This window comes from Saccostrea cucullata, unplaced genomic scaffold (genome assembly GCF_032062105.1).
Source record: "Saccostrea cucullata isolate Sc308-1 unplaced genomic scaffold, CSIRO_AGI_Scuc_v1 ctg2460, whole genome shotgun sequence".
NCBI lineage: Eukaryota > Metazoa > Mollusca > Bivalvia > Ostreida > Ostreidae > Saccostrea > Saccostrea cuccullata.
The window spans coordinates 121454-146970 of record NW_026924535.1 but is presented as its reverse complement, the minus strand read 5'-3'; the positions used below and the strand labels follow the sequence as shown (position 1 = coordinate 146970).

General features: G+C 34.9%; 3 protein-coding genes across 3 annotated transcripts; 1 reads left to right on the top strand and 2 right to left on the bottom strand.

The window, feature by feature from the left end:
* Window positions 1–2897: 2897 nt before the first annotated feature.
* LOC134266666 (C-C chemokine receptor type 5-like) lies at window positions 2898–4076 on the top strand. The gene has a single exon (XM_062748880.1). The coding sequence runs from the start codon at window positions 2898–2900 to the stop codon at window positions 4074–4076; it is 1179 nt and encodes a 392-aa protein (XP_062604864.1).
* A 3790-nt stretch (window positions 4077–7866) lies between these two features.
* On the bottom strand, window positions 7867–10358 carry LOC134266662 (uncharacterized). The gene is made up of 2 exons (XM_062748876.1): window positions 9874–10358; window positions 7867–8846 (listed from the first exon to the last, which is right to left on the bottom strand). The coding sequence occupies exon 2, from the start codon at window positions 8836–8838 to the stop codon at window positions 7942–7944; it is 897 nt and encodes a 298-aa protein (XP_062604860.1). The 5' UTR covers window positions 8839–8846; window positions 9874–10358; the 3' UTR covers window positions 7867–7941.
* Window positions 10359–11502: 1144 nt separating this feature from the next.
* On the bottom strand, window positions 11503–24587 carry LOC134266661 (uncharacterized). The gene is made up of 8 exons (XM_062748875.1): window positions 24140–24587; window positions 19672–19827; window positions 19460–19520; window positions 19214–19274; window positions 14316–14393; window positions 13912–14019; window positions 12589–12708; window positions 11503–11889 (listed from the first exon to the last, which is right to left on the bottom strand). The coding sequence occupies exons 2-8, from the start codon at window positions 19802–19804 to the stop codon at window positions 11671–11673; spliced, it is 780 nt and encodes a 259-aa protein (XP_062604859.1). The 5' UTR covers window positions 19805–19827; window positions 24140–24587; the 3' UTR covers window positions 11503–11670.
* Window positions 24588–25517: the final 930 nt, after the last annotated feature.

Sequence of the window (25517 nt, the reverse complement as noted above, 5' to 3'; positions counted from 1 at the left end):
CTTAATCCAATTTACACCAAAAAGGAAAGTAATGAATTTTAAATTCTGATATCTTTAAATTATTTCTTAACATTAAACGAATTATGTACAGTACATGCATTTCCTTTTTGATTGTGACATTTCATTGATTTTCTTTTTAGCTCACCTGAGCCGAAGGCTCAAGTGCGCTTTTCTGATCAAAATTTGTCCGTTGTCTGTCGTCGGTGTCGTTGTTGTCGTTGTCGTCGTAAACTTTTCACATTTTCATCTTGTTCTCAAGAACCACTGGGCCAATTTCAACCAAACTTGCTACAAAGTATCCTTGGGTAAAGGGAATTCAAATTTGTTCAAATGAAGGGCCATGCCCTTTTTCCAAGGGGAGATAATTATGAATTTGAGAAAAATTAATGCCATTTTTAAAAAATCGTCTTCTCAAGAACCACTGGGCCAGGAAAGATGAAACTCATGTGGAATCATCCTCAGGTAGTGTAAATTCAGGTTTGTTCATATCATGACCCCCTGGGGTAGGGTGGGGCCAAAATGGCTGATCAAATTTTTACCTAGGAAATATTGGAAAAATTTTTAAAAATCTTCTTCTCAAGAACCAATGGGCCAGGAAAGATGAAACTCATGTGGAATCATCCTCAGATAATGTAGATTCAAATTTGTTCAACTCATGACCCCAGGGGGTAGGGTGGGGCCAAAATGGCCAATCAAAGTTTTACATAGGAATATATAGGAACAATCCATAAAAATCTTCTTCTCAAGAACCACTGGGCCAGGAAAGATGAAACTCAAGTGGAATCATTCTCAGATAGTGTAGATTCAAATTTGTTTAAAGCATGAACCCCTGGGGTAGGGTGGGGCCAAAATGGCCGATCAAAGTTTTATATAGGAGTATATAGGAAAAATCTTTAAAAATCTTCTTCTCAAGAACCACTGGACCAGGAGAGATGAAACTCATGTGGAATCATCCTCAGTGTAGATTCAAATTTGTTCAAATCATGACCCCCGGGGGTAGGGTGGGGCCAAAATGGGTGATCAAAGCTATACCTAGGAGTATATAGGAAAAATCTTGAAAAATCTTCTTCTCAAGAACCATTTAGACAGGAAAAATGAAACTCATGTGAAATTATCCTCAGGTAGTGTAGGTTCAAGTTTGTTCAAATCATGACCCCCGGGGGTAGGGTGGGGCCAAAATGGCCGACCAAAAATTTATTCTCATAGGAATCTATAGGGAAACCTTTTAAAATCTTTTCAAGTACTTCAAAGCCATGATTAGTAATATTTATGTAGAATTATCCTCAAGTAGTGTAGATTCAAGTTTGTCCAAATCATGATATGTGCTTTTTCCTAGCTGATGTGCTCAGGTGAGCGCTGTGGCCCCTGGGCCTCTTGTTTAAGTACAATGTTTAAATTCCATATGTATTACATTCAGCTTCTTCCTTCGTATCCTGAATGTACCTCTCTCCCAGCAGTTATAGAGTAATGATTTGACCAAACTTGGTGCTGTCATGTATAGGAACTCTTTCATGTTTGTTCATGAAATACCGTAAATGAATATAACCAAATCCAATATGTTCTTTTAAATTCATTTCCCGATCACGAAAAGGGGCACACAGTGTGAACGGTCGACAGAGGGTGCTAAAACATATGAGTTTGAATATTGTTCGTTATCTCAATAGAAATCACTTGTATTAAAGTCAATATAATGACAGGCTGAATAAGACCCGTAAATAATCAAATGCCGTAAAACTATAAGTATTACTTTTCTCTATGATAACATGATCAATTTTAATTTCCTGAAAATTCCATTATTTTTTAAATGCTGTACAGTAAATATGGGAAGGATTCCTCCTTATGACCGAAACCAATGAAGTAATTAAACTGTTTAAATCAATGAACTGAGACTGAAATGAGATTTCACATGTCAGTAATGTTACTTATTTTCGCTTAAGCAGTTTTATTGCTGACGGTTTGTTTTCTCTCGACATAAACTTATCTCTCTATTCAGTATCTCTTTTTTGTCTTTTTTAAAAAATAAATCATGGTTTTAATTACTTAGTCTGTTTCATACTCCTTTACAGTTTGAATACCAGGTTGTAACCTACAGATATCAGTATTCATTTATCGGTCCAATCTCGATATGCCAATCAAATGGTCAATTAGTTATCAATTAGACACTGTTCGATTCAATATATTTTTTTATTCCAAAGTTTCTCTGTCTAATTATTCATAAATAATGGAAAAAAGACACCTTCATTGAAAACTGATATAGGGTGATGATATTGATGAACAACAAACATACAGTACTTGATATATTTCATAAAGCATTAACGTCAATGTTTATTGGCGTCTGGAACAAAAGTATTCAAATTAGCAGCGAGAGAGCGGAGCTCTTTTGACAATATGTTAATGTAAAGCCTTGTTTGCGATGACCTGTCAGTTAATTAGCAATGACACATTGTACAAGCTACAATAAATTAACAAGAAGTATTCATCGCTTTTTGTTATTCTCCTTATTAGCACCCGAAATGAGATGGGTGGTAACTGTGAAGAATGAAATACCCATGTCTAAACAAAACCTTTGTCTATACAAAACTTATGTGTATACAATACCTATGCATATAAAATTCAATTTCGAGAACGCGCATCACACTTGGGACAAGGTAAGCGCACATTTATTATGTTACTGAACGATCTAATACATTTAGAACGCATTCAAGAATTCGACAATTTAACAAAATATTAGATCTACTATTAAAATATCTAGTTTTATTTTTTGCTTAAAATTACAAAAATTATCATATGAAAATTTCTCGCAGAAACTAACTAGTTTGTGTTATAAACTTAATGCTTTCCATGCATTTTATCTCATAGCCGGAACAGTGTGACAGAAGACGCAAAAGGTCTTGACAATGTCCAACACTTCTACAGACACATCTGTAAACTCCAGCCTGTCCTGTAACTCAAGCGGCTGTTTACAGGACCAGAGCCTCCCCCAGGGATCCTGGACTGTCTACGATGACGTACTGGAGGGACTGGCGTATGTAAACTACGTTCTACTACCCACAATGCTCGTGCTAGGGATCGGGGGAAACATCCTCACAATCATCATTATGAGTTCACCAAAGTTCCAGCAGCTGACCTCCAGATTCTACCTGATTTTCCTGGCTCTGTCAGACATCACTCTTCTTCTAACTCAACCTTTCAATAAGATGTTTGTCATAAAAATGTTAGGTGTTGATGTTAGGGCATTATCCGACGTCGGCTGTAAAGTCTTTTTCTGGTTTTTTCGCACCGGAAAAATGACGTCATCGTGGTTTGTCGTCTGTCTCTGCGTCGAAAGATTTATTGCAGTATGGTTTCCATTGAAAGCAAAGATAATTTCAACAAAGAAATCGGCAATTTTGCAGATTATTTGCGTGTATTTAGTAATCGGGTCTTTCAATGGAGTTTGGACAAGAAATTCTGAAGTCCTTGAAGACGGAAAATGTTATCCCGACTATTTTGACAAGAAAGACCGTTCCGAGGCAGAGACGTACAAGGCCATGCTGACCGCTGGCTCCACCTTGTACTCGCTAGCTCCGCTTTGTATCCTGGCCACGGTCACCCCTCTAATTGTGTTCAAACTTGCCAGGCACCGACAACAGCGTAAACGTCTTACATCCGCCACTAAGAACGACGACTCCAAGGCAACTAAAACCACCGCCATGTTGATTGGGATCGTCGTGGCCTACTTCCTCCTGGTTCTGCCTATAACTACACTCCATAACATAGCTTTCTACATGGGAATGAAAAGTTTTGGAGATAATCCAAAAGGTTTCTTGATTTTTCGTGATGTATCCCAGATACTAGAGCAAATCAATTACGGCATTAACTTCTATCTTTACGTTCTCACGTCAACACAATTTCGACAGCAGCTTAAGTTGTACTTTACAGAGAGCAGACTCGTTAAAATGTTACGTACCGTAACACTGTCATCAGAAGGTAAAACGACGTCCACGAAACTCTCTAAGAAATCATCTGATGAACCGGAACAGCTCAATAGAGCTAAAAAATCATCTGATGAACCGGAACAGGTCAATAAAGTCTAATTATATTTATACATGTACGTAAGGTCTGTTTCTTTGGGGGGGGGGGGTTTAAGTACAATTGGAATGTACCCGGAGTAAATCACACACTTGTCACGTTAGCATATTTTACGAAGAGCACAAACACTTCCTTAAAAATATGCTATGTCACAAGTGTGAGTAAAACACATACACCAATTACACTTGCAAATTGAAAGAAATTTTCCTAACACTGCCAATTAAAATTTTTGAAAGTTAGAATGCGGTCTTAACCCTTAGCATATTAGTATTTTCATTGCTCATTGTGATGTTCTTTGAGCGCGTTTCTTCGCGTCTTAAATACTTCATTTTCTAGTAGGTAGAAAAAGCAAAATTTATTTAAGTATGTTTAAAACACTTTTTTCATAATGACATTCATGATAAAAATTTAAATCATTTTATATACTTCTGTACACTGTATGATAGATTATATCTTGTGTATGTAGTCTATGTGACGTGTATTACCTCAGAATTAACCGGGGATAGTGCACATTTTATTGTAATGTATTGTCCAATGTGAATAAGTTCTTGAATTTTCTTCGTTATTGTTCTGTTTTCACTAAATTGTGGACTCAAAAATGAAATTCTCAGAAAGCGTTTTCTAAGAAAATGTGGAAACTATATTTAAGGAAGTTCAATTGAGGTTAAACACCTGTAAGAGCATCAATTAGTTTGATAATAAATGTATTTTTCTAGTTTTCTTCCTTTATATAACTATTCTTGATTCACTATATTTACATGGAAAGACAGCAATATGGTCATAAAATTTGCATAAAAATGAAAATTCGAAAAAAAAATCGGAAATTGATATATATTTCTGACCTGCCTGTGACCTCTGTGTATTCCATCACTTAGAACCAATTCTCATTTTGTGGCAGGGTGACAATGGTTTTCAAATGATAAACTGTTGCATTATTCAAACAAGACATTGATGGGGCTCAAAGGGTATCTTTGTTTATTTTGTCCTTTTCAAATTTTTCTTCAAAAAAAATATATAAAAAGCTATACATTATTTATATTGGTATTGTTTTATTGAAACGCCATTCATAGCTGCAGACAAGGTAAAATATTTATAAGTCAATTCATCATCAAGCTCTGAGATACAGTTTGATTTTTACCGTCGGCCGAAATTTTGTAAACACCTCATTGTCAAACGATGGACGATCGTTTCTTAACTGACCGCCGATGATCGGACAATGATCGTAGGTTGGTCGACGGATTGCTTCCCGATGAAGAAATCGGCAATCAACGCAGAAAAATTTATAACTTGGCGGGTGTGACACAAAATTGGTCGGCCGACAAAAAAAGAGGTCAAAATCGGCCGACAAACTGTAAACTGTAACCCGAAAAATTCCACTTTTGCTTCCCAACGGCCGTTGGTGTTTTTTGAAAGTGACCCTAGTCACGTTTTCAAAAACGATCGACGGCCAATTTTTTTATATAAAAATAGTATGTTATGGACTTCTGATCTTGAGGCCGTTGTCTTGCCCAATTTCAATCCCATTTTCGTCGGATGACTTATTTTGTGTCAGTTGGGCCAAGTATTATTTTTCTTTGCCCGTGGCCGTGGTCATTCATAAACCCCAGTCACATTTCCAAAAACGACCAACAACCGATGATTTTTTAGGCAAAATTAAGATACTCCGAGAGGCAATCGGCAGTTCATCGGCCATTGTCTTGCCCGATTTCAACCTCAATTTTCCTCGGCCGACCAATTATGTGTCACTCACATGTAATAATTTGTTTGAGCTCGTAGCTGATTTCTTCAATTGAGGTAGTCTATCGACTTATGCCTAGGTCACATTTAAGCCGATGGTCGGGCGACTAAATTTTTCTGGTCTTGTCGGCTCAACTGTCGGCCAAAAGTATCGGGCGACACAGCAGTCACATTATTTCCGAGGGACACCGATAACTTGGATAAATAACACAAAAACTTTTTTTTCTTTAGAAATCAGCAATATTTTTCACAGATCTATATTCAGATAGGTGACGTGAGTAATTTTTCAAGAAATTGGCAGAATCTTATAAAATTGTGAAAAAAATGTGTGCAACAATGAACACGTAAAAAGGTTAACCCTAACCCTAACCCTGTAAAAACGACAAATGGTGCTTATCTGAGCAGGAAAGAATACTTAATTTCTTTATATCTTACGGATTAATTATTTATGTTATTTCCGTTCAAAAAATTTACAATCCATGCATCATAATTTTGTTTGTGTTATGTATCTTTAATAGGTTAAATATTCACAAGTCAAAATCGCCCCGATCATCGAGCTCTAAGCTACAGATTGATTTTAACCGTCGGCCTAAATGTTCAACACTCTTACTGTCCAACGACGGACGACCGACTTAATAAACTGACCGCCTATGGTCGGACGATGATCGAAGGTTGGTCGTCGGATCACTGCAGTTGAAGCAATCGGCCACCGACGCATGAAAAATTATAACTTGGACCGATCACAAAATTGGTCGGCCGACCAAAAAATTGGTTAAAATGTGTAACAGACGACTGTCAGGAATCCCATTTCTTCAAAACCCGTCGGCCGTTGATACGTTTTTGGAAATGTGACTTTTTACCCTAGATCATCATCTGACTATCGGCATATAGTTTTTAAATTCCGTCGTCCGGCGGTCGACATTTGTAATTGTAAATGTCGATCGACGATGAAAATAAAACTGCAGCTCCGCGAACGATGATCGGGCGATGGTTGTCTTACTAATAAATATGTAACTTATAAATGCTTCCCGGTGTTCCGTAGAATTAATTTGGTAATCCCCGTCGCCCTACGCATGATGCCCCAACATTGTTTTTTTCAGCCTACGAGGTCATAAATTAAAGTCACATTATCCAGCGATGGGTTTTAATGTGACCTAATGCCTAGGTCACATTTTTTGATAAAAATGGCGTGGTTTTTTCTGGTCTTGTCGCCTGAAAGAACAATGTATTGCTAATCATAAAACGGTGTTCCGGGGTAATTGGCCATGTATATTAATTCATTGGAACACCATATATTGGATAAATAACACAAAAAATCTTTTTTCATTGGTAGAAATGAGCATTATTTTTCATAGATTCTATACTCGATTATGACGTGAGAAATGATTGCAAGGCAAAATAGCAGAATTTTGACCTTGCGACTCAATGTTGAAAATGTGTGCAAAATTTTGTATAGGCATAAAAAAAACGACAAATAGATGTGTTAATGATGCAAGTTGCTTTATATCTTACAGATTAATTATTTATGTTATTTCCCTTAAAAAAATATATATCCATGCATCGAACATTGTTTGTGTTATGTATCCAACAGGTTAAATATTCACAAAATGGCCTCAGTCACCGTCCGATTTTACTAGTGGTTTTGAACACCCTTATTGTCGAACCACGCCATTTTCATAAAAAACGCATCGGTTTCTCATCGTATACCCATCGCTGGTTAATGTGACTGATACTTTACTATTAAATATTTAACTTATAAATTCTCTGGTTTGCCTAGAAATTAATGTTAAAATCGGGCAAGAGAATGGCCGATGATTATGTACTAGTGTCGGAAATATCATTTTTTTTTAGCGGACGATAGGAAAAATGACCGTTTTTGGAAATCGGCTTCAATGTGACATAAGCATAACAAATGCTCCCGGATAATGGGAGGAAGACAGTTCTATAAGACGATGTCTCACAGATAAACGTGTTCAATGTAAGATATGAGTTACATTTAAAAAACCATGTAGAATGTCATATAACTCATAAAATAAATATTTTTGTAAACAAAAACGATTCAGTTTTCCAATATTAATTTTGTAATTCCTAAACAATGTAGATAAAAAGTCAATATGACTGCGATAAAGTAAGTCATTTATGAGAAAACGGCCTCACGCGAGAACGAATCTCTGTAGGCTGCCGGCTACTAATGGCCGCCGACAACACTCTTTGTGGAAGAGCAGTGTGTTTGAAGACTCTATCAGGAGGCCGGAAGTCATTTCCGGAAGAGACGGGTCTTACGTGAGGCGAGGACGAGTAATGCGTCTCCAAAGTTGAAGTTTTCTTTCTCCGAACCACGGGAACATCCGTCTGCCGTAAAAAGTTGGATCGCAATACTCGGCGATTCAACAGTTCATCATTTTGACCCAAGAACTGACCCACTCTCATTTCAATGTTATTGTAGTTTTCCTTTTCAGTGCGCTTCCAGTTGTTTACTAGACCATTGTAAAATTTGTTCCTGTCGTTAATTTCGTCGGGATCGAAATACCTACACTCTGAAGCTTTCGTTCCTAACCTTCCGGCAGAGCGACACCTATCTAGGAGAGACTTATCTTCCATCAGTGCACGCGCCGTTGCTGGTCTTAAGTCTATTTTGGATTTAGTCTGATCAGACACAAGGGATGGATCTATTTCTACTTCCGGGTCATTTAGCTCAAGTCTGGGTTTGAAAAAGTTTGACACCTTATTCCTCAATGAAGAGGGCGGTCCGGTTTTTGGTCGGGCTTGTGATTTGACAGACACCGGAACGGTAGGCATGCCAAAGTCCGCATCTTCCTGTGGCTCCTCTATCTTTGTCCTTGACCTTTGTATTTCTCTTTGCCTATCTCGTATCTTTTTCAGCCGTTTTTTCATTTCTTTCTGACATCGTTTTATGTCGGCCACAGAATTGTGTTTTTCTATTTTAATCGTTGATAACTCCTTCTGTAAAACTTTTTCATCCCTTTTCCGTGCCAGAACAAGTGCGATTTCCTGATTATCTATGGTCATAATTGTACCTGTAAAAATATCAGAATCTCACCTTGAAGCCAATCATTCAAACTGTGCTATCTTTAATGAAATTAGCAGAAAGCAAGTTCTTTAAATATCTCTGATTCCCTTTAGTATTAATCGATGCATGTCGATAAAGTAAATTGTCAACTATTTGAATTTAGTTTAAAACGATTTAAATGCTGCTTTTTGTGTTCCGTAAAAATCAATTAATGTCATATCTAGTCCAATTTTTAATTACAAGAGACGTGTATTCCGTTTTTAAAATCACCTTGAAGTTTGATTGTATGCCTTTATTTAGGCGGGCTAATATCTCACAAATATATTGCATAAAGAGTGAAAAGTTTCTACGAGGCATTGTTACAATACCTGAGATTTTCTTTTATCAGTTGGAATAGCTGTTCCTCCGAGGGGGAGTTCTTTTGACTCGAAATGTTAATTACATTCTGGTATCGAATATTATCACATTCAATATCATTTAACATGTTTAATGCAAGGATCAAATCTTTATAAATCATTGCCATGACTTTACAAAAAAAATTTGGCTTGATTTCTAACTAGTATAGAATTCTGAAGATAATTATATTTTTAAGCACTATCCTCTCTGAGAAAATCTTGCACTTTGTTTTGTAACTTCCCAACTCCAGAACTCACCCTAATTTTATATTTCATATTTTTAACCTTTTTGTCCAATGAATAACTAATCATTTATAAATTTGAACTTACTCTATATTTCAAAAGAATTTAAAAAAATATAAAGCTTCATTTTAAAAATATTTTTACATATAAACAAAAAATAAATAAATTACGGCTTAATTTCATACAAAATTCATGCGAAGTATCTATTCTAGTTCAACCAAGAACAACCTTTCAATATTGTGAACATTTTGACATGCTTTAAAAACACTATATTCAAAATTAGTAAAAATAAAATAATTACATTGTTTTTATTATTATTAAAATGTTGCATTGTTACATGACACTAATGGTTTACAATTTTCTTGTTGTTGACAATTCCATATTTAGTGTACTTACTTTTCTTGTTGAAAGCTTTCAAAACTTCTTCACATTTCCATTATTTGAACTTTTGTGTATCACTGCGTTTATGTATTTATATATAACTCAATCGGTGACAGCGGATTTATCCGTTAAGTACCCGTGAAGATACACGTAAAAGTCACCCTTTGTTCCTCCCCGGTAGAAATCCGATGATCCCCGTGTAACCCGTACGATGTGTGGACGGGGGACACGTACTACCCTGATACAATGGTATCTCTCCCCGCTAACACCTCAGAAAACCCGCTGATTGGACTACTATGTCAAACAATACAGGAACACCTACTGAATAGATCTATTATACTCCTTAAATAGAAAAGTTTGAAATAGGAATGAGTTTGGAGTCATCGCTCAATAGTGAGGTACGAAGCGGATCATTGGCGACGATGGCCTATCTCCAGCGATCAGTTCCTCATAGGATTAAAACACCCGTCCCTGAGTGCGGCATTTCTTGACAAATATTTAATACAACCTGCACAAGTCTGTCCCCAAACACAAGCCGTGGCAAATATTTAAACGGAACTGGTATCAATTCCGCCAATCTACAGAACAAATACAGACATTTTACTCCGGCAGCACGTGCCTGACAAATCTTTTAAATATTTAAAACAAACATCGCAATAATACTGAATCCGTGTACGGAGGGCTTAGTTACAAGAGAATGATCCAATTTCAAACTCCCAGATTAATAAATTCAATGGTTGATATTGTTTTGTTAAAATGTTGCGAAATTTGTCTGGAAACATCCATATTTCTAATTTTGTAACTTTTCATAAACTCTGTACACTTTATTGATGATGCCAGGGTAAATATTTTTCTTGTGCAAATATTTTATTAAACAATTCCAAATATAAAGGGGAATCTCTGATCTTGTTAAATCGATTAACCCCCTATTCAATTGAATAACTTAATAAGCATTGAATAAATTGATACCAGCAGGGGAAACTTTTGCATGTGGTAAGCATAATTATACTGGATTTTAATTAATGTTCGGAGACATTGCAAAATTAATCTTTATAGACCCCGGGAAAACTGTTTAATGTGGATAAAGTAAACAATTGGTGCTAATGGAATTGTTTGTTTTCCCTCTATGATAGCCCGCGATCCGTTGTCTACAGAGCCATTAACACAATATGTCACTGTGTACAACGTTAGATTAATGCTGATTTCTTTTATATTGTCTGTTTTCTTAAAACTTTTCATTTGCTTAAATGCCTAATTTCAAGTTGAAGTAAGAAGATTTTTATTGTGAAGCTGAATTGATCCTACAACGCAACAACAGATCAATATTAAAAGTACCTCAGTGTCTGGGCCCTTGTGTGAGGTAGGCTTTAAATTCATGTGGACTCTTTATAATTCAACAAAAAAATGATAACAAAATATAAATGACAATAACACAAAAGTCCTGGAATATTTTTTCTAAAAATAGATATATGAAACTGTAATTAAGCTATTTATTGAGGAAATTATGATCTTCCCTATGATGTCTATTTCAACTCTTCAAAACGTTACAAAATTTTCTTTATATTATACACATGTAAAAATCCTATGATGATACAGTTTAAGAAAAAATGAAAATACAAAGATCATGAAAATATCACACGACACAGTGTGTAACAAAGAAAGTAATGTAATTCCCACTTTTTAATAACATGCAAACAGTTCATCATTCTTGCGATTCGTACAAATAAGAGATAAAATCATTTTCCGTTTACGAAACTATATGGCAGAAAGCTAAAGCAGACGGCTAAATCATGATGAAATGAAAACCGATCTCTACTGGATTGAGCAACATTGAGCATATTTCTTCTTCCGCTTCCGGACCCGGAAGTTGTATTTTCCGCCCCGCATTGAGGTCCTCAGCTGACCCACTGGTTTGAACTTTTCCGGAATTCTTGTGACATTTTCAACTTTACATGACATTGCTGATTTTTTCACTGCAACTCTTTCCAGTACTTCCGGTGGCCGTAACATGTGTGGATGATAACTTTTCATCTGCAATAAAAAGGTTCATATTTAGTCATGATCAACCGTAAGAAGAATTCTATTTCTTTATCAATTCAATAAAAGTCAACTCATATCAACATATCATGTCATTTCATGTGACGAGTATGCAGTGCAAACATTATAAAATTTATGTACTTTTACAACAATAAAGCAATTAACATGATTAATCAGTACAATATATGTTAATTCAAAGAAGTCAACAAATGTGTATGCTTTATTTTCAAATATTCTAATTATTATCAAATATACTTAGTGTCTGGAGAGAGTCAAGTAAGTTTTTTTTTGTCTGTTTGATGCTCTGTCTTCGTCTCTAATCAACCTTTGTCGTTGACTGACTGCTTTTAATTTCATTATAAGCTATTAGAACAAGATCAAGAAAACTTGTACCCTTTGATTATGGACTAAAACGTCATGTATTCATTCTATGTGGATCATTTTATCCAAGTTTTCTGTATATTTTCTATTTTCAAGACATAGCATTTAAAAACAGAATAAAATGGTTGATGTTTATTCAGGTTATTGCTTACCTAAGGACCAAATATATTTCAAATGCTAATATCTCATATTTCATAAATTATATCATTGTTACATATACATATTAATAACCAAGATTTAAAAGAGTGTACGTGAATATTTTACATCGAGCCACTTGTATTTTTCTTTTCTAAATCTTGCACTGTGACTTACCACTTGTGGATTACAAATTTCTGTCACGTGGTATGCTAATTTCTGAAAGGCAGCAAAAACATTGTTCCCTGTTTTAGCGCTGGTTTCGAAATAATCAAAAGCCATCTCTTTGTTTGCGAACTGAGAATGGAAAATAAATATACATTCATAGAGCATTTTATTTGTATATGTTAACATTCATATTTTGTTTCAATATTCTTATTACCCTTTAGGGTAAACATTGTTTATCACAAAATTGCAATAATCACTTTCTATTCATCGTCGGAAACCCACGGCTGATTACGCTTCGAACGAAGCGTAATCAGCCGTGGGTTTCCGACGATGCTTTCTATTGTATTATGTGTATAAATGGCACAATAAAAGGTAACAAAACCTAGGTTTGTTAATGTTGGTGGGGCAACACAAATTTGAACAGTAAATGAATTTGGATTGAAAAAAAATGTGCAAACTTAAATGGCAACGCCAGCAAAAATCCTGGAATTTCACGAACTTCTTGAAGAGAAAACTGGCAAATCATATTTTTGCAATATCGAGTTTTCTTTTTAAGTAAAAAAAAAAGGTCAGCTTGCTTTTAAAACACTTTCGTGATCTTCAATGCTAACAGGCTAGGTAAGTTTGTATAGAGCTGTTCTAAAATAATTAAACTAAGACTATATTGAGTCACATCTGTACTGCAAAACTACAAAAAAATGCAACAAAACTTTGGTAAATTTAGAGAAAAGCAGATGAATACGATCAGAGCCGTACTGAAATGACTCCCAATATAAAGCATAGCAAAGCAAAGAGTGTGCTAAAATTTCAAACGTCTGCCATGATTAGCTGCTGCATGAGAAAACTGCGATAGAAATTTGGTACGGATATACACACAGATAAACGGGAAGTTGACATCGTATTCGTTCAAAAATAACTCTCACCATATGACTAAACTATAAGAATGTGTTAAAATTTCACAAACATCTGCGATGAGAAGTTGCTGAGAAAACTGTTACTAATTTTATATTTGGACAGGCACACGACTAAAAGACAGATCGACAAACAAACGCACGAGGATAATACAGTATTCCCCCTCTCACTTTGGAGCGGGGGTATAATTACATGATGAAGAGTGAGATTATATCTTTTCATGATTCTTGTACTAGTATACCATTGAGATGTTCTCTTAAAAAAATTAATTAATCCCATCAACATTTATAGTCGTATAATTGATTCATTTTAATGTAACAACAATAACCAAACGAACTACTTTGTTAATGTAATCAATATCTAATTTGGTGTCTGTTCTGTATTGGAGAGCACTGATAAAACAATCAATACGCTTGTTACCTTTTTAGCTTCAGAAATTGACACCGCTCTGCGCTCTTTGAGGTCGGCTTTGTTACCTATCAGGATTATCGGCACCGACTCATAATTACACACAAAATTCGAAACGCACTATTGAATGAAACAAATAATGATTAATATCAATTATAAGCTAATATCGGAAAACACAGAGATTACATTAAACGATATACATGTATTTAAAATAGCCATAACCTTAAACTTGTACATCCTTGGACATAATTGTATATTTGTTCAGCCATTTTTGCCTCTTCGATTTCTTTAAAACACCAATATTGATTGAGAAATATATCTCAATGACATATAATTCGTAATTCATTATGTACATGAATATATGAACTCTGTTAACCTAAATTAAAATGTTGTTTATGAATTAATGACATCCTTACGTTATTGATGCTTTCCAGCCAGAAGGAGAGATGTGTAAATGTAGACCTGTCTGAAATGTCAAACACCACTGCGATTCCCTGAAAGAAAGCGTTTTATTATAGAATGTAATTATAAAGAAACCCCATCGTGATCTCCTGAAACAAAGCGTTATAGTAGAGACACACAACAGTGATCATCCCCTAAACAAAGTGTTAAAAGCATAGCAAAAACAAAACCACACCGCTATCCGCTGAAATACAATGTTATCGAAAAACCACATGAATTCTCCTAAAACAGTGATATAATATAGAAACGACACAGCTATCCCCTGAAACAAAGGATTATAAAATAGAAAAACACGGTGATCCCCTGAAACACAATGTTATCGAAAAACCACAACAATTCTCCTAAAATAAATTGTTATATTAATAAAGATCAACCACCGCGATCCCCTGAAACAAAGTGTTTCAATAAAGACAAGCCACCATAAACCCCTGAAATGAAATATATCGAGATAACGAACAGTATTCAAGATCAAAAATCCATTAAACAACACAAAATAGGAGCAGAGCAAAAACGGACCTCCAAAACATTGGAGGTGGGATTAGGTGCCATGGAGGAATAAGCATCCCCTGCCGACCGGTCAAAGCCGCCTTGTGCTCCTTGTCGTGAAAATAACGGAGAAATCTTTGTCAATTCGGTATATAAATAATGGACTGACAATTAATATGAAAAATATCTGTCAACATTTGACTCAATGATAAATTGTATTCGCTGATAAGGTCATTGTATCGACCATAGAACTTACGAAATGATAACTTTGAACGAGGCATCTGAAATTCTTGTATCAATAACTTGTTTTTCAATAATTCACCTCTTTTCACCTCGTTTTAGAAATTGTTCATACATACGTAGAGCAGGCTCTTGCAAATAGAATCAACTGAGAGACAACGTATTGTCAATTAACAATGGTAATTTCCATTCCTACGTCGATACGTATGAACAATTTCTGAAACGATGTAAATTATTGACAAGCAAGTTGATGAAACAAGAATATCAGCAGTCTCGTTTAAAGTCATCATTTCGTAAGTTCTATGGTCGATACAATGACCTTGTCAGCAAATACAATTTATCATTGTGTCAAATGCTGACTGAAGTTTTTCATACCAATTGTTAGTCCATTATTTATACACTGAACTGACGACGGATTTCTTCGTTATTTCCTGATCATGACAAGGAGCACACGGCGGGTGTGACCGGTCGGCAGGGATGCTCACTCCTCCATGGCACCTGATATCACCTCTGATTTTTCGGGGGTCCGTGTTTGTTTGCTCTGCTCTTAATTTGTATTGTTTTATGGACTTTGAGATTGACTACTGTTCGTTATCTCCATATCCTTCGTATATAAACTTCGTATACAGGTGATGAAGGTATCTTGCTGCATAAGTACCGGAAGTTGACAATAGAAAAGTTAAAGTCATCACGTTTATAATAGAGCTTGGTTGTTAGATTACCATTAACGTCTTTTTCAAATAAAATATTCAAATATGAAACAGATGTGTGTAGTAATTTTTATCTCAAGTTCATCAGGATATATCGTATCGACAGATTTCTTCGTTATTTCCTGATCATGACAAGGAGCACACGGCGGGTGTGACCGGTCGGCAGCGATGCTCACTCTCCATGGCACCTGATATCACCTCTGATTTTTCGGGGGTCCGTGTTTGTTTGCTCTGCTCTTAATTTGTATTGTTTTATGGACTTTGAGATTGAATACTGTTCGTTATCTCCATATCCTTCATATATAAACTTCGTATATAGGTGATGAAAGTATCTTGCTGCATAAGTACCGGAAGTTGACAATAGAAAAGTTAAAGTCATCACGTTTATCATAGAGCTTGGTTGTTAGATTACCATTAACGTCTTTTTCAAATAAAATATTCAAATATGAAACAGATGTGTGTAGTAATTTTTATCTCAAGTTCATCAGCATATATCGTATCGACATAAGAATGGAAATTACCACAATTGTTAATTGACGATACGTCGTTGAAGTTGAAGACTATAGCAAGTGTTTTTCGTCTTTTCACGCATAAGATTTTACACAAATCCTGCTTCATATGAATACCAAAGTATAGGTCTGCTAGTAATGTGGCGCAAAGTGTTACATGTATGATATAGAAAAACCACCTCGATCCCTGAATCAGATTGTCACATGTATAATATAGAAAAACCATCACTATCCACTAAAACACAGTGTTATAGAAGCAATACAGACGTTCCCTGAAACACAGCGTTGCAAAAGAGAATTTTGGCTTCATTAATTAGTAAAAATAAAACAATAGCCGAGAAAGCACAGAAAACAGCGATCTCCTGAAACACAGTGTTATAAATTAGAAACAACACAGCATCTACTTAAACAGTGTCATATTAAAGAAACAACACAACGATCCCCTGAAGCACAGAGTTTTTATAATAAAGAAACAACACAGTGACTATCTGAAACAGTGAAATAAATTTATTGTCAAGTTTCTGAAATTCCAATATATAACTATGATAACCTTCAGACAAAAGAGGCGTATGGACCTTGGTAGGCACATTAGTATCTCGGGTGTCTCAGGCTGACCACATTTACCCAAGAACTACATGGATAATGGTGCTTTTTTAGATTTCCTTGCATCTGCAGTAGTTTTTAAAAGACAAGTATTCGAGTAAAAATTAGAAATATACCACACACTCTGGTATGAACAAACTCTGACTGAAGTCGCATAGATCTAAGAGAGGTAACCCTTACTTGATCTGTATATTGAGGATCTACAATGTAATTACAAGAAACTGAACATTACATCGCAGGTCAATGGAAGACAGTGGATCATGCTGACTGAATTTCAGTCACTGACAGTTTTATAGCATGATTAATTGAATCCAATACTAATGATGTCCTCGGTAACCTAATGAGAAATGATATAAGCTGAAGGCAATGTATTTGTTTTCACTTGAACATGTATGTGGAATTAGTGTGTCCTTAACTTACTTATTTTACCGATTTTCGACTCTTCGGTATATGTTCTCTTGTATTTCATTGCCTGCTCTGTTATGTTGTTTTATGCTGACTTTAATCAAGAAATGAATTTAGTTTTTGAAGATTCATGAGGTAATGAACTACGACGCTTCAAGCCATCATATTTCATGAAGCGCGTTAGCTTCATGATAAATATAACGGCGTGAAGCGTTGTAGTACTTAAATCTCATGAATCTTCAAAAATTAAAATCATTTTTTTATATTTACATTATTTTTCTGTTGAGTTGCAACAGAATTTATTCCATTCAACTGTCATTTTTAAAGCAAAACAGTTCGCATTATAGTTTTGACGTAAAGTGCAGTATTTTGATGTAACAATGGAGATATTCATGTTCATCCATCGGTAGTTCATGAGAAAATGAACAGTCTTCCTATTTGCAAAGAATCTTAAGGAAAATTATTTAGAAATGTAAATCTACGAGGGGTGATCAAAAAGTTCGCAAACTATCTCTATATCTACAAAACCACAATTCAGATTAGAATGAAATTCGGTACACACATAGCCATACACAAGGTCTATAAACAGCATATGCTGAATAAAGTTTCTCTCCTTGTTTGTGACGTCACAATGTGAAAATGACGTCACTATTTAGGTCACTTGTGACGAAAAATGGTTGTCTCAGTCAAACTCGTTCAAAAAACGACTGTACAATTTATTGTAATATCTTAGAAATCCCTCTACAGTATCATATAATAATTTGTACACAGTTTAATGAGATAAATGAGTTCCTATAAATTTAATTGATTGGATTAATCGTTTTAGTGAAGGAAGGCTGATGGTTAAAAATGATACTTGTCATCTTGCCCAGTGAAAGCAAGTTTGAAAAGATATGTATTTTTAATTAAGCAATTTGCTATCAAAGAACTCCAATTAGCACTTTGAAAAATAGTTGAATATTTGAACAATGATATAAGTATTAAATACCTAAGATATCGTTTACTTTAGATTTTAAACATATTAGATATGATAAAAAGGATGCACCCATTCTCTATCCACCTTGAATAAAGGTCTCTCCTGAGACAGAAGATTTGTGTTTTAATGGTCGCCATGCTTATTTTTGGAAAGGATGTTATTATCCACCCATTCTGTTGCCGAGATATGACCATTTCTGACAAATTAACTGTTCTTGTCATAAAAATTAACTCACATGGAAAGAAATATAAAACTCGGAAAAATCTTTTAACTTTTGTGACAGAACGCTACGGAGGGGGTCACGTGACCGCCAATATCACGTGATTCGCGCATGCGCAGAACGGTGGTTGATGTGCATTAAAATCGGGGAGGATTAATTTAAAATATAATCAACATTAAAACCAAATATTGTTTCTTGTATGGAAGTTATTCAATTAGTTTGCGAACTTTTTGATCACCCCTCGTATAGAGTTGCCCTTTTTATTCTGTTGCATTTCCGTCACACCAAACTGATTTAAAAAATCAGATCCTCGTTCTCCTTTAACGATATGTCGCTAACATGGCCTCATTAGGGACAACAAAATGGAATAATGAAGATTCATTTTATACCAGATTGCCTATCACACCTGACCTGATAAGCTGACCTTGACCTCCGTGTGCTGTTATACTTTATGAGCCTTCAACTTTGATCTTTTCATTCTGTTTGAGTTGTTGTTTCCCTTGACCTCTTTGTACTGTTGCCAGGTCTTATTGTCTAAACTTATTTTTTTAACTGCTCTCTAGGACCATTGTTTAAGCTTGATTTCTTTGAACTGCTATCTAGTCAGGGACATAAATCATCTGTGGTTTTAAGTTTTGTTGTCTAACCTCTATAGCTACCTTGCCCGTTTAGATTGTTTTCTGACCTTGACCGGTTGACTTACCTTGACCTCTTTGTACTGTTGTCTTGTCATGGACATGAATCTTCTCTGTCCAGCAGTATCCCTTTGTAAAGCAATTGAATTCACGATAAATTTAATTTTCTTTGTACAAAGAACATACATTTATATCTGATTCAAAATAATATCTAGGCGTGCAAGGTTCACTGTAATATGTATTTGTATAAAACATTCAGGATAATACCTCGGCTGCACGTCGTTTGACAATGGTTTTCTTGGGATAATACTCACCATATCATCATCTGGATCAGAGCTCCATCTACCTCAAACGGTTTTGTCACAAAATCCACAGCTGGGGAAGAAAAAGAGGTTTACTTAATATGACAATATAGCAGAGAAGTTGATTGTAAGGAACAATTTAAATACATATCAGTAGTGAATACAAATTGAATATATTAATAATGAAATGCATGTAATATGTTCGCATGCATGTTGATCTTTACCTACGGTGGGTCGTAACTGTGGAGCAAACTCGTATCCCAGTAGACATCTCAGTAACGCTGTCTTACCGACGTAAGCGTCACCCACGATCAAAACTTTGTAGGTGGCAGCACAATCGTTCTCAGAAAGAGGCATCACAATAACTGCTTCATTGTTAACTGTATAGATCATATGAAAATTGAAAAGATTTAAATATTTTTTCATGGTGAATTCTTTCTATATCATCAAATTAAGATAGTCTTATCTAGAATTAAGAGCAATTATCAATAGCGTTTTGATGAACTGTAGTTTCACTTTTTCACCATTTGACAGTTTTCCCGCCAAAAAATGCTTTTCCGTGACCAACAATGATACTATAATTATACTATTTTTTTGGCAAGGTTATAAAGCATCGTCAATCGTTGAGTGCTAAGCATTACCCGTGGTCATTGAAAATCCTTAAAAGGGCCGGGATATCAAACAAAAATACAATATAAATATATATTTAATCGCGGAAATGCAGATATATAAGCCAATAAAATAAAATTGCGGAAAAGCAGGAAAGCTTTGTGGTAACGCACTTTGAAAAAAATTACGCACTTTGAAATTTTTTTCAAAGTGTGTTAAAATTGGGACAAAATCAACGCACTTTGACAAAAATTTTCAAAGTGCGTAAAATTTGGGACACACTCAACGCACTTTGAAAAAAAATTTCAAAGTGCGTTAAGAGTGTACATCAACATTTTTACCATGTGGACATTTAACGCACTTTGAAAAAAATATGTATAAAACAAAAATTCTAGACTTAGATTTTAGTAACTGAGAGAAACAATTTGTAATAATTATATATTTCGAAATACGGTTTAATTTACATGTATTGATAAACCCTCATCGAGAACAAGGAGAAGGTGAGTGTATAATAGTATGTCTCTCAGACCAACTCTTTTTTACTTACGTTGCAAACTGAAAGTGGAACCCCCCCCCTACACCAAAGGTAAGCCCCAATTTTAAATTATTATATTATGTATATCTTTGCAAAACGCTTGTTTGACTTTCAATTAATTTCAGTTTACAAAAAATGCATGCAAACTAAAAAAAAATAAGACAAGTAAAAAATTTAAGAAAGAATTTTCAAAGTATGAAAAAATCAAAATCGCTCACTTTCACATCCTGAAGTGACCTTATCACCGAAAAGTAATCCAACATATTCAATTTTTTTATCATACAGGTTCATTTACTATACATAAGATTTTCAAGAATATTGACCAAGCCATACACATTTATTTTTAAAGTGCGTTAAAATGGTAGATATCAACGCACTTTGAAAAGAAATTTTATTTTTTAAAGTCCGTTGATTTGGTCCCAAATTTAACGCACTTAGAAAAAATTGTTCAAAGTGCGTAATTTTTCAAAGTGCGTTGTAACACAGCTTACTTACTGAACACATTCTTAATTTTCTCTACATATTTATAATATTGTTTTACGTTCTAGAGCTTATTTAGTATGTGCATGTTAATATTTCAATTACAATTCATTGATTTCATCAAATGATGCATAACAGCTTTTCTTTTTTTTCATTTTTGAGAGTTATTTATTAGTAATGTTTTAAAAACCGTAAAAAACATAGTTGTGAAAAAAAAAGAGTATATTCAAGTTATATAGAAGGGGTAATTAATAATTAATGGAAGTCGAAGGTCATGTTTTTATTAACTTTCCCCCTTTTTTGATCTGCAAAATATACTGGAACTTTTAAACGTTGCAGATGGATTTCAAATTCTGAGATACCCATCTTTACTCTATATTGTTTTCACTTTTTTTTTTTTACTTTTACTCTACATAATCACGTTGACACTTAGTTTTTAAGTCGTTTTTGTATTACAGTAGTATTTTATTTTATTAAATAAAGAGGAAATGATACAGATATGTGAATTTGAGCTGAGAATTTGATATTCATGGACTTATCAGCTGTTACATGCTGTTAGTACGTGTCCCCCAAACAAATTAACGTCCTGTAATTATGTTCCCCAAACGAAGTTGGGGAACATATTGTTTTTACTCTGTTTCTTATTATTATTATTATTATTATTATTATTATTCCTGGGAAAATTTTGTCCTCGAGTGATCTTGTAAACTATACATCCGACTAAGGTAAAATGTTTTTAGGGTCAGTAGACATGTTATGTAGATTTGCCGAACGAAGGTCATTTTGCGCGCACGTGCTTGCAAGAGCGCGCACGTGCAACACGAGAAATGACCAATATAATGGAAATTACTGTAACTTTTCTTTTTGTGGAAGAATTTTTTTGATACTCATAATATAAGGATACATTAGTAGGATAGACAAGATGGCATGGTCAAAATAGCAAGATCTCACGCGCATGCACGTGCGCTTCGCTCTGATTGGCTGAAACTAAAGTCTCAATATCTTTCTTGTTTCTTGTCATAATCTTTTGAAATTTTGAGCATAGTCCTACATTATAAAGATCTACAGCATGATATATAAAAATTTCCATGAAAGCATGCGCATGCGCGCGTGCTGCAATCCGATTGGCTGAAACTTTAAATGGCTATATCTTCTTTGTTTTTTGACGAAATGCATTGAAATTTGAAACATAGTAATGCATTGGGATATCCTAAAATATGATATAGGAAAAATCATGAAATCACGCGCATGCACGTGTGCTGCAATCTGATTGGCTGAAACTTTATATGGCTATATCTCCTTTTTTTTTTGACGAAATGTTTGGAATTTTAAAATATAGTCATTCATTTAGATACCCTTCAATACGATAAAGATAAAAATTTATGAAATCACGCGCATGTATGTGTGCTGCAATCTGATTGGCTGAAAATTCAAATGGCTATAACTCCTTTGTTTTTCAACGAAACAGGATGGGATTTAGAACATAGATATATATAAGGGACTTCTAAAAGAAGGTGTAGTCATTATGCACGTGCTTGCACGTGTGTGCACGCAAAATGAGTAAAATTAAAAATACATTCGAATGAGTGTATTTTTTAATACTTATGGATTAAATGTTTTGATATTAAGTATATTAAAATTTTAGATAGTGTAGACAAGATAATATGGTCGTTACGCAAATGAACACGCGTGCAATGCCTATTTTTATGTTCCCCAAACGAAGTTGGGGAACATATTGTTTTTACTCTGTTTCTTATTATTATTATTTTTCTTCTTCCTGGGCACTTTTTTGTCCGCGAATAATCTCGTAAACTACACATCCAGCTAAGGTGAAATGTTTTTAGGGTCAGTAGACATGTAATGTAGATTTGCGGAATGAAGGTCATTTTGCGCGCACGTGCTTGCGAGAGCGCGCACGTGCAACACGTGAATGACCAATATAATGTATATTGGCGTAACTTTTCTATTTTTTGATGAATTGTTTTGAAACTCATAACGTAAGGATGTATTACTAGTATAAACAAGATGGCGTGGTCAATATGGCAAGATCTCACGCGCATGCACGTGCGCTACGCTCTGATTGGCTGAAACTAAAGTCTCAATATCTTTCTTGTTTTTTTGACGAAATCCTTTGAAATTTTGAACATAGCCATGCATCAGGATATCCTACAAAATGAATTATAGCAATTATCATGAAATCACGTGCATGCACGTGCGCTGCAATCTGATTGGCTGAAATTTTGAATAGCTATAACTCCCTTGGTTTTCAACCAAACAGGATTGGATTTGGAAGATAGATATATATAATGGACTTCTACAAGAAGGTATGGTCACCATGCACATGCATACACGTGCGTGTACGAATGCTGCAATCTGATTGGCTGAAACTTTAAACAGCTATAACTTCCTTGGTTTTCAATCAAACGGGGTTGGATTTAGAACAGATAGATGTAATGGACTTCTACAAGAAGGTATGGTCACCATGCTCATGTATGCACGTGCGTGCACGTGAAATGGGTAAAATCAAAAATACACTTGAATGAGCGTTTTTTTTTTAATACTTTTGGATTAAATACATTAAATTAAAAAAAAAATTAGCATATTAAAATATATAGATTGTGTAGAGAATATGATATGGTCATTACGCACATGCATTAACATGCGCAAGTGTGCAATGATAAAATTTGAATGAACATGGTACACTTCTTGGTAAACGTTGTTAAAGTCTCAAATGCAAAAAGTTTTTCTTATTTAATTACGCTTACAGGGAATATGACTATAAAAGGGAGTTGGGGAGCGTTTGGGGAACATCTGTAACGGTCCCCGTTACAATTAGCACTAGTTGCATATTTATCTACACCGAATTCGCCTGACATTCTCACAAATAATTTAATGTGAAATATTTTGATACGGAACATGCATATGATCAGATAATGAAGCCATGCTGTTACATGTAATTCAAGTTAGGATTAGTTCTTAGGAATATATTTTTAAAGAATTTATTAAAATGTCCTTAAAATTACGAGTTTGATTTGTACATAAGCAAAATTGATAAATTTAGCACTCACCTTTCAATCAAATTCATTTCGATTTTGTCACTTCACATCCAGAGTGTTAATGGAGAATCTGAGATGGGAGTCGTCCGAGAAACCAAAAGTATGAATGGAAGAGAATCTATAGAATGTTTGCACCTGTTTCCAGGGGAGCTGAGAGTTTCATATATACATCTATATACATCTATATCGGTATTTGTAAATTGTGGCCGCTGATCGCACACAGTTTACAATATCCAGCCCCGGAATGGCGTGAGGTCGCATCCCAGTCAGTCATTACATTATCTACAGCTGGCACGACCAGCTAATGTAATTAATTTAAAAACTCTCCAAGAATGAGTTTTTCAGAATCCATGGGTCATTTTCTGTTATCAGCGAACATTGATGATAAACCTGGAGTTTCAACTGTTTTGTTTCTTTATGATAAATCTAAACATCAGTCAGGGGGAGCCAGCGCACTTGTTGTTTCTTGTAAATAAGTAAATATATATGTCAGGGGTATTGAAGGAAAACCAAACATTAAAACAACATCAATGTCAATTTTCTGTGAAGCCTAAAATATTTTTTTTATTGAATACCAAGATTTGCACCTCGTATACAGTCTTATGATAAATAATAACTATTGAATTTCTATATAACCATACTCTGGCCATTTTGAATCGGGCTTTGTTTTAAATTTTTGATAACGCAATTTTTTAAAATTGTTTATTAATAGAAAAGTCTTTTCTTTAAATTAAGTAATGCAACAATATATATGCAAAGATCTTTTAGTTGTCTGAAATTCAAGAGTACCTATAAGTATACAAATTGATGCATATACATTTTTAAAAAGAAGATAGGGGAACAAGGCGGGCAGAGTGTGTATAGCGTCAGATATTCAGAAATAATATTCATTATGTGAATTTAGTATTTAAATTAACTTTTCATTATTGAAATTAATGAAATTGTTAGAAAAATACCTTTTCTGAGAGAAAAAAATATCGTAAATTTTTGTTTTCTTTCATAAAAATATTAGATGGTATTCGTGGGATTCGAACCCGTAGCAATAAAAATCCGACGAATCGGTCTGCTTTGAGATAGAGACTAACGCGCTATAACCACTATGCTACATTGCTCACGATAATATTGGGCATTTAAATAATGTTTGTGGTATGACCCTTGACTAATGCCTAGGTCACATTTCCCGGCCGGTGGCCGTTGACCGGTGGTAATCGGTGGTAATCCATGGTGATAACGATGCCCCAACATCGGTCCACATCGGCCTAGTAGTCCTTAAAGAATCAGTCACATTATCCAGCGATGGATATACGATGGGCAACCAATGCGTTTTATGATAAAAATGGCGTGGTTGCCGGCCGGACTTACAAAGGCCCAGCGAAGCATTGCTAATCAT

Coding starts and splice junctions, on each gene's coding strand:
- LOC134266666 (XM_062748880.1), top strand. CDS start 2,898: ATGTCCAACACTTCTACAGACACATCTGTAAACTCCAGCCTGTCCTGT.
- LOC134266662 (XM_062748876.1), bottom strand. CDS start 8,838: ATGACCATAGATAATCAGGAAATCGCACTTGTTCTGGCACGGAAAAGG.
- LOC134266661 (XM_062748875.1), bottom strand. CDS start 19,804: ATGCCTCTTTCTGAGAACGATTGTGCTGCCACCTACAAAGTTTTGATC. Junction 14,394..19,213: donor AACAGTACAAAGAGGTCAAG/GTAAGTCAACCG, acceptor GCTTTCTTTCAG/GGAATCGCAGTGGTGTTTGA. Junction 14,020..14,315: donor GGCTGGAAAGCATCAATAAC/GTAAGGATGTCA, acceptor TTCATTCAATAG/TGCGTTTCGAATTTTGTGTG.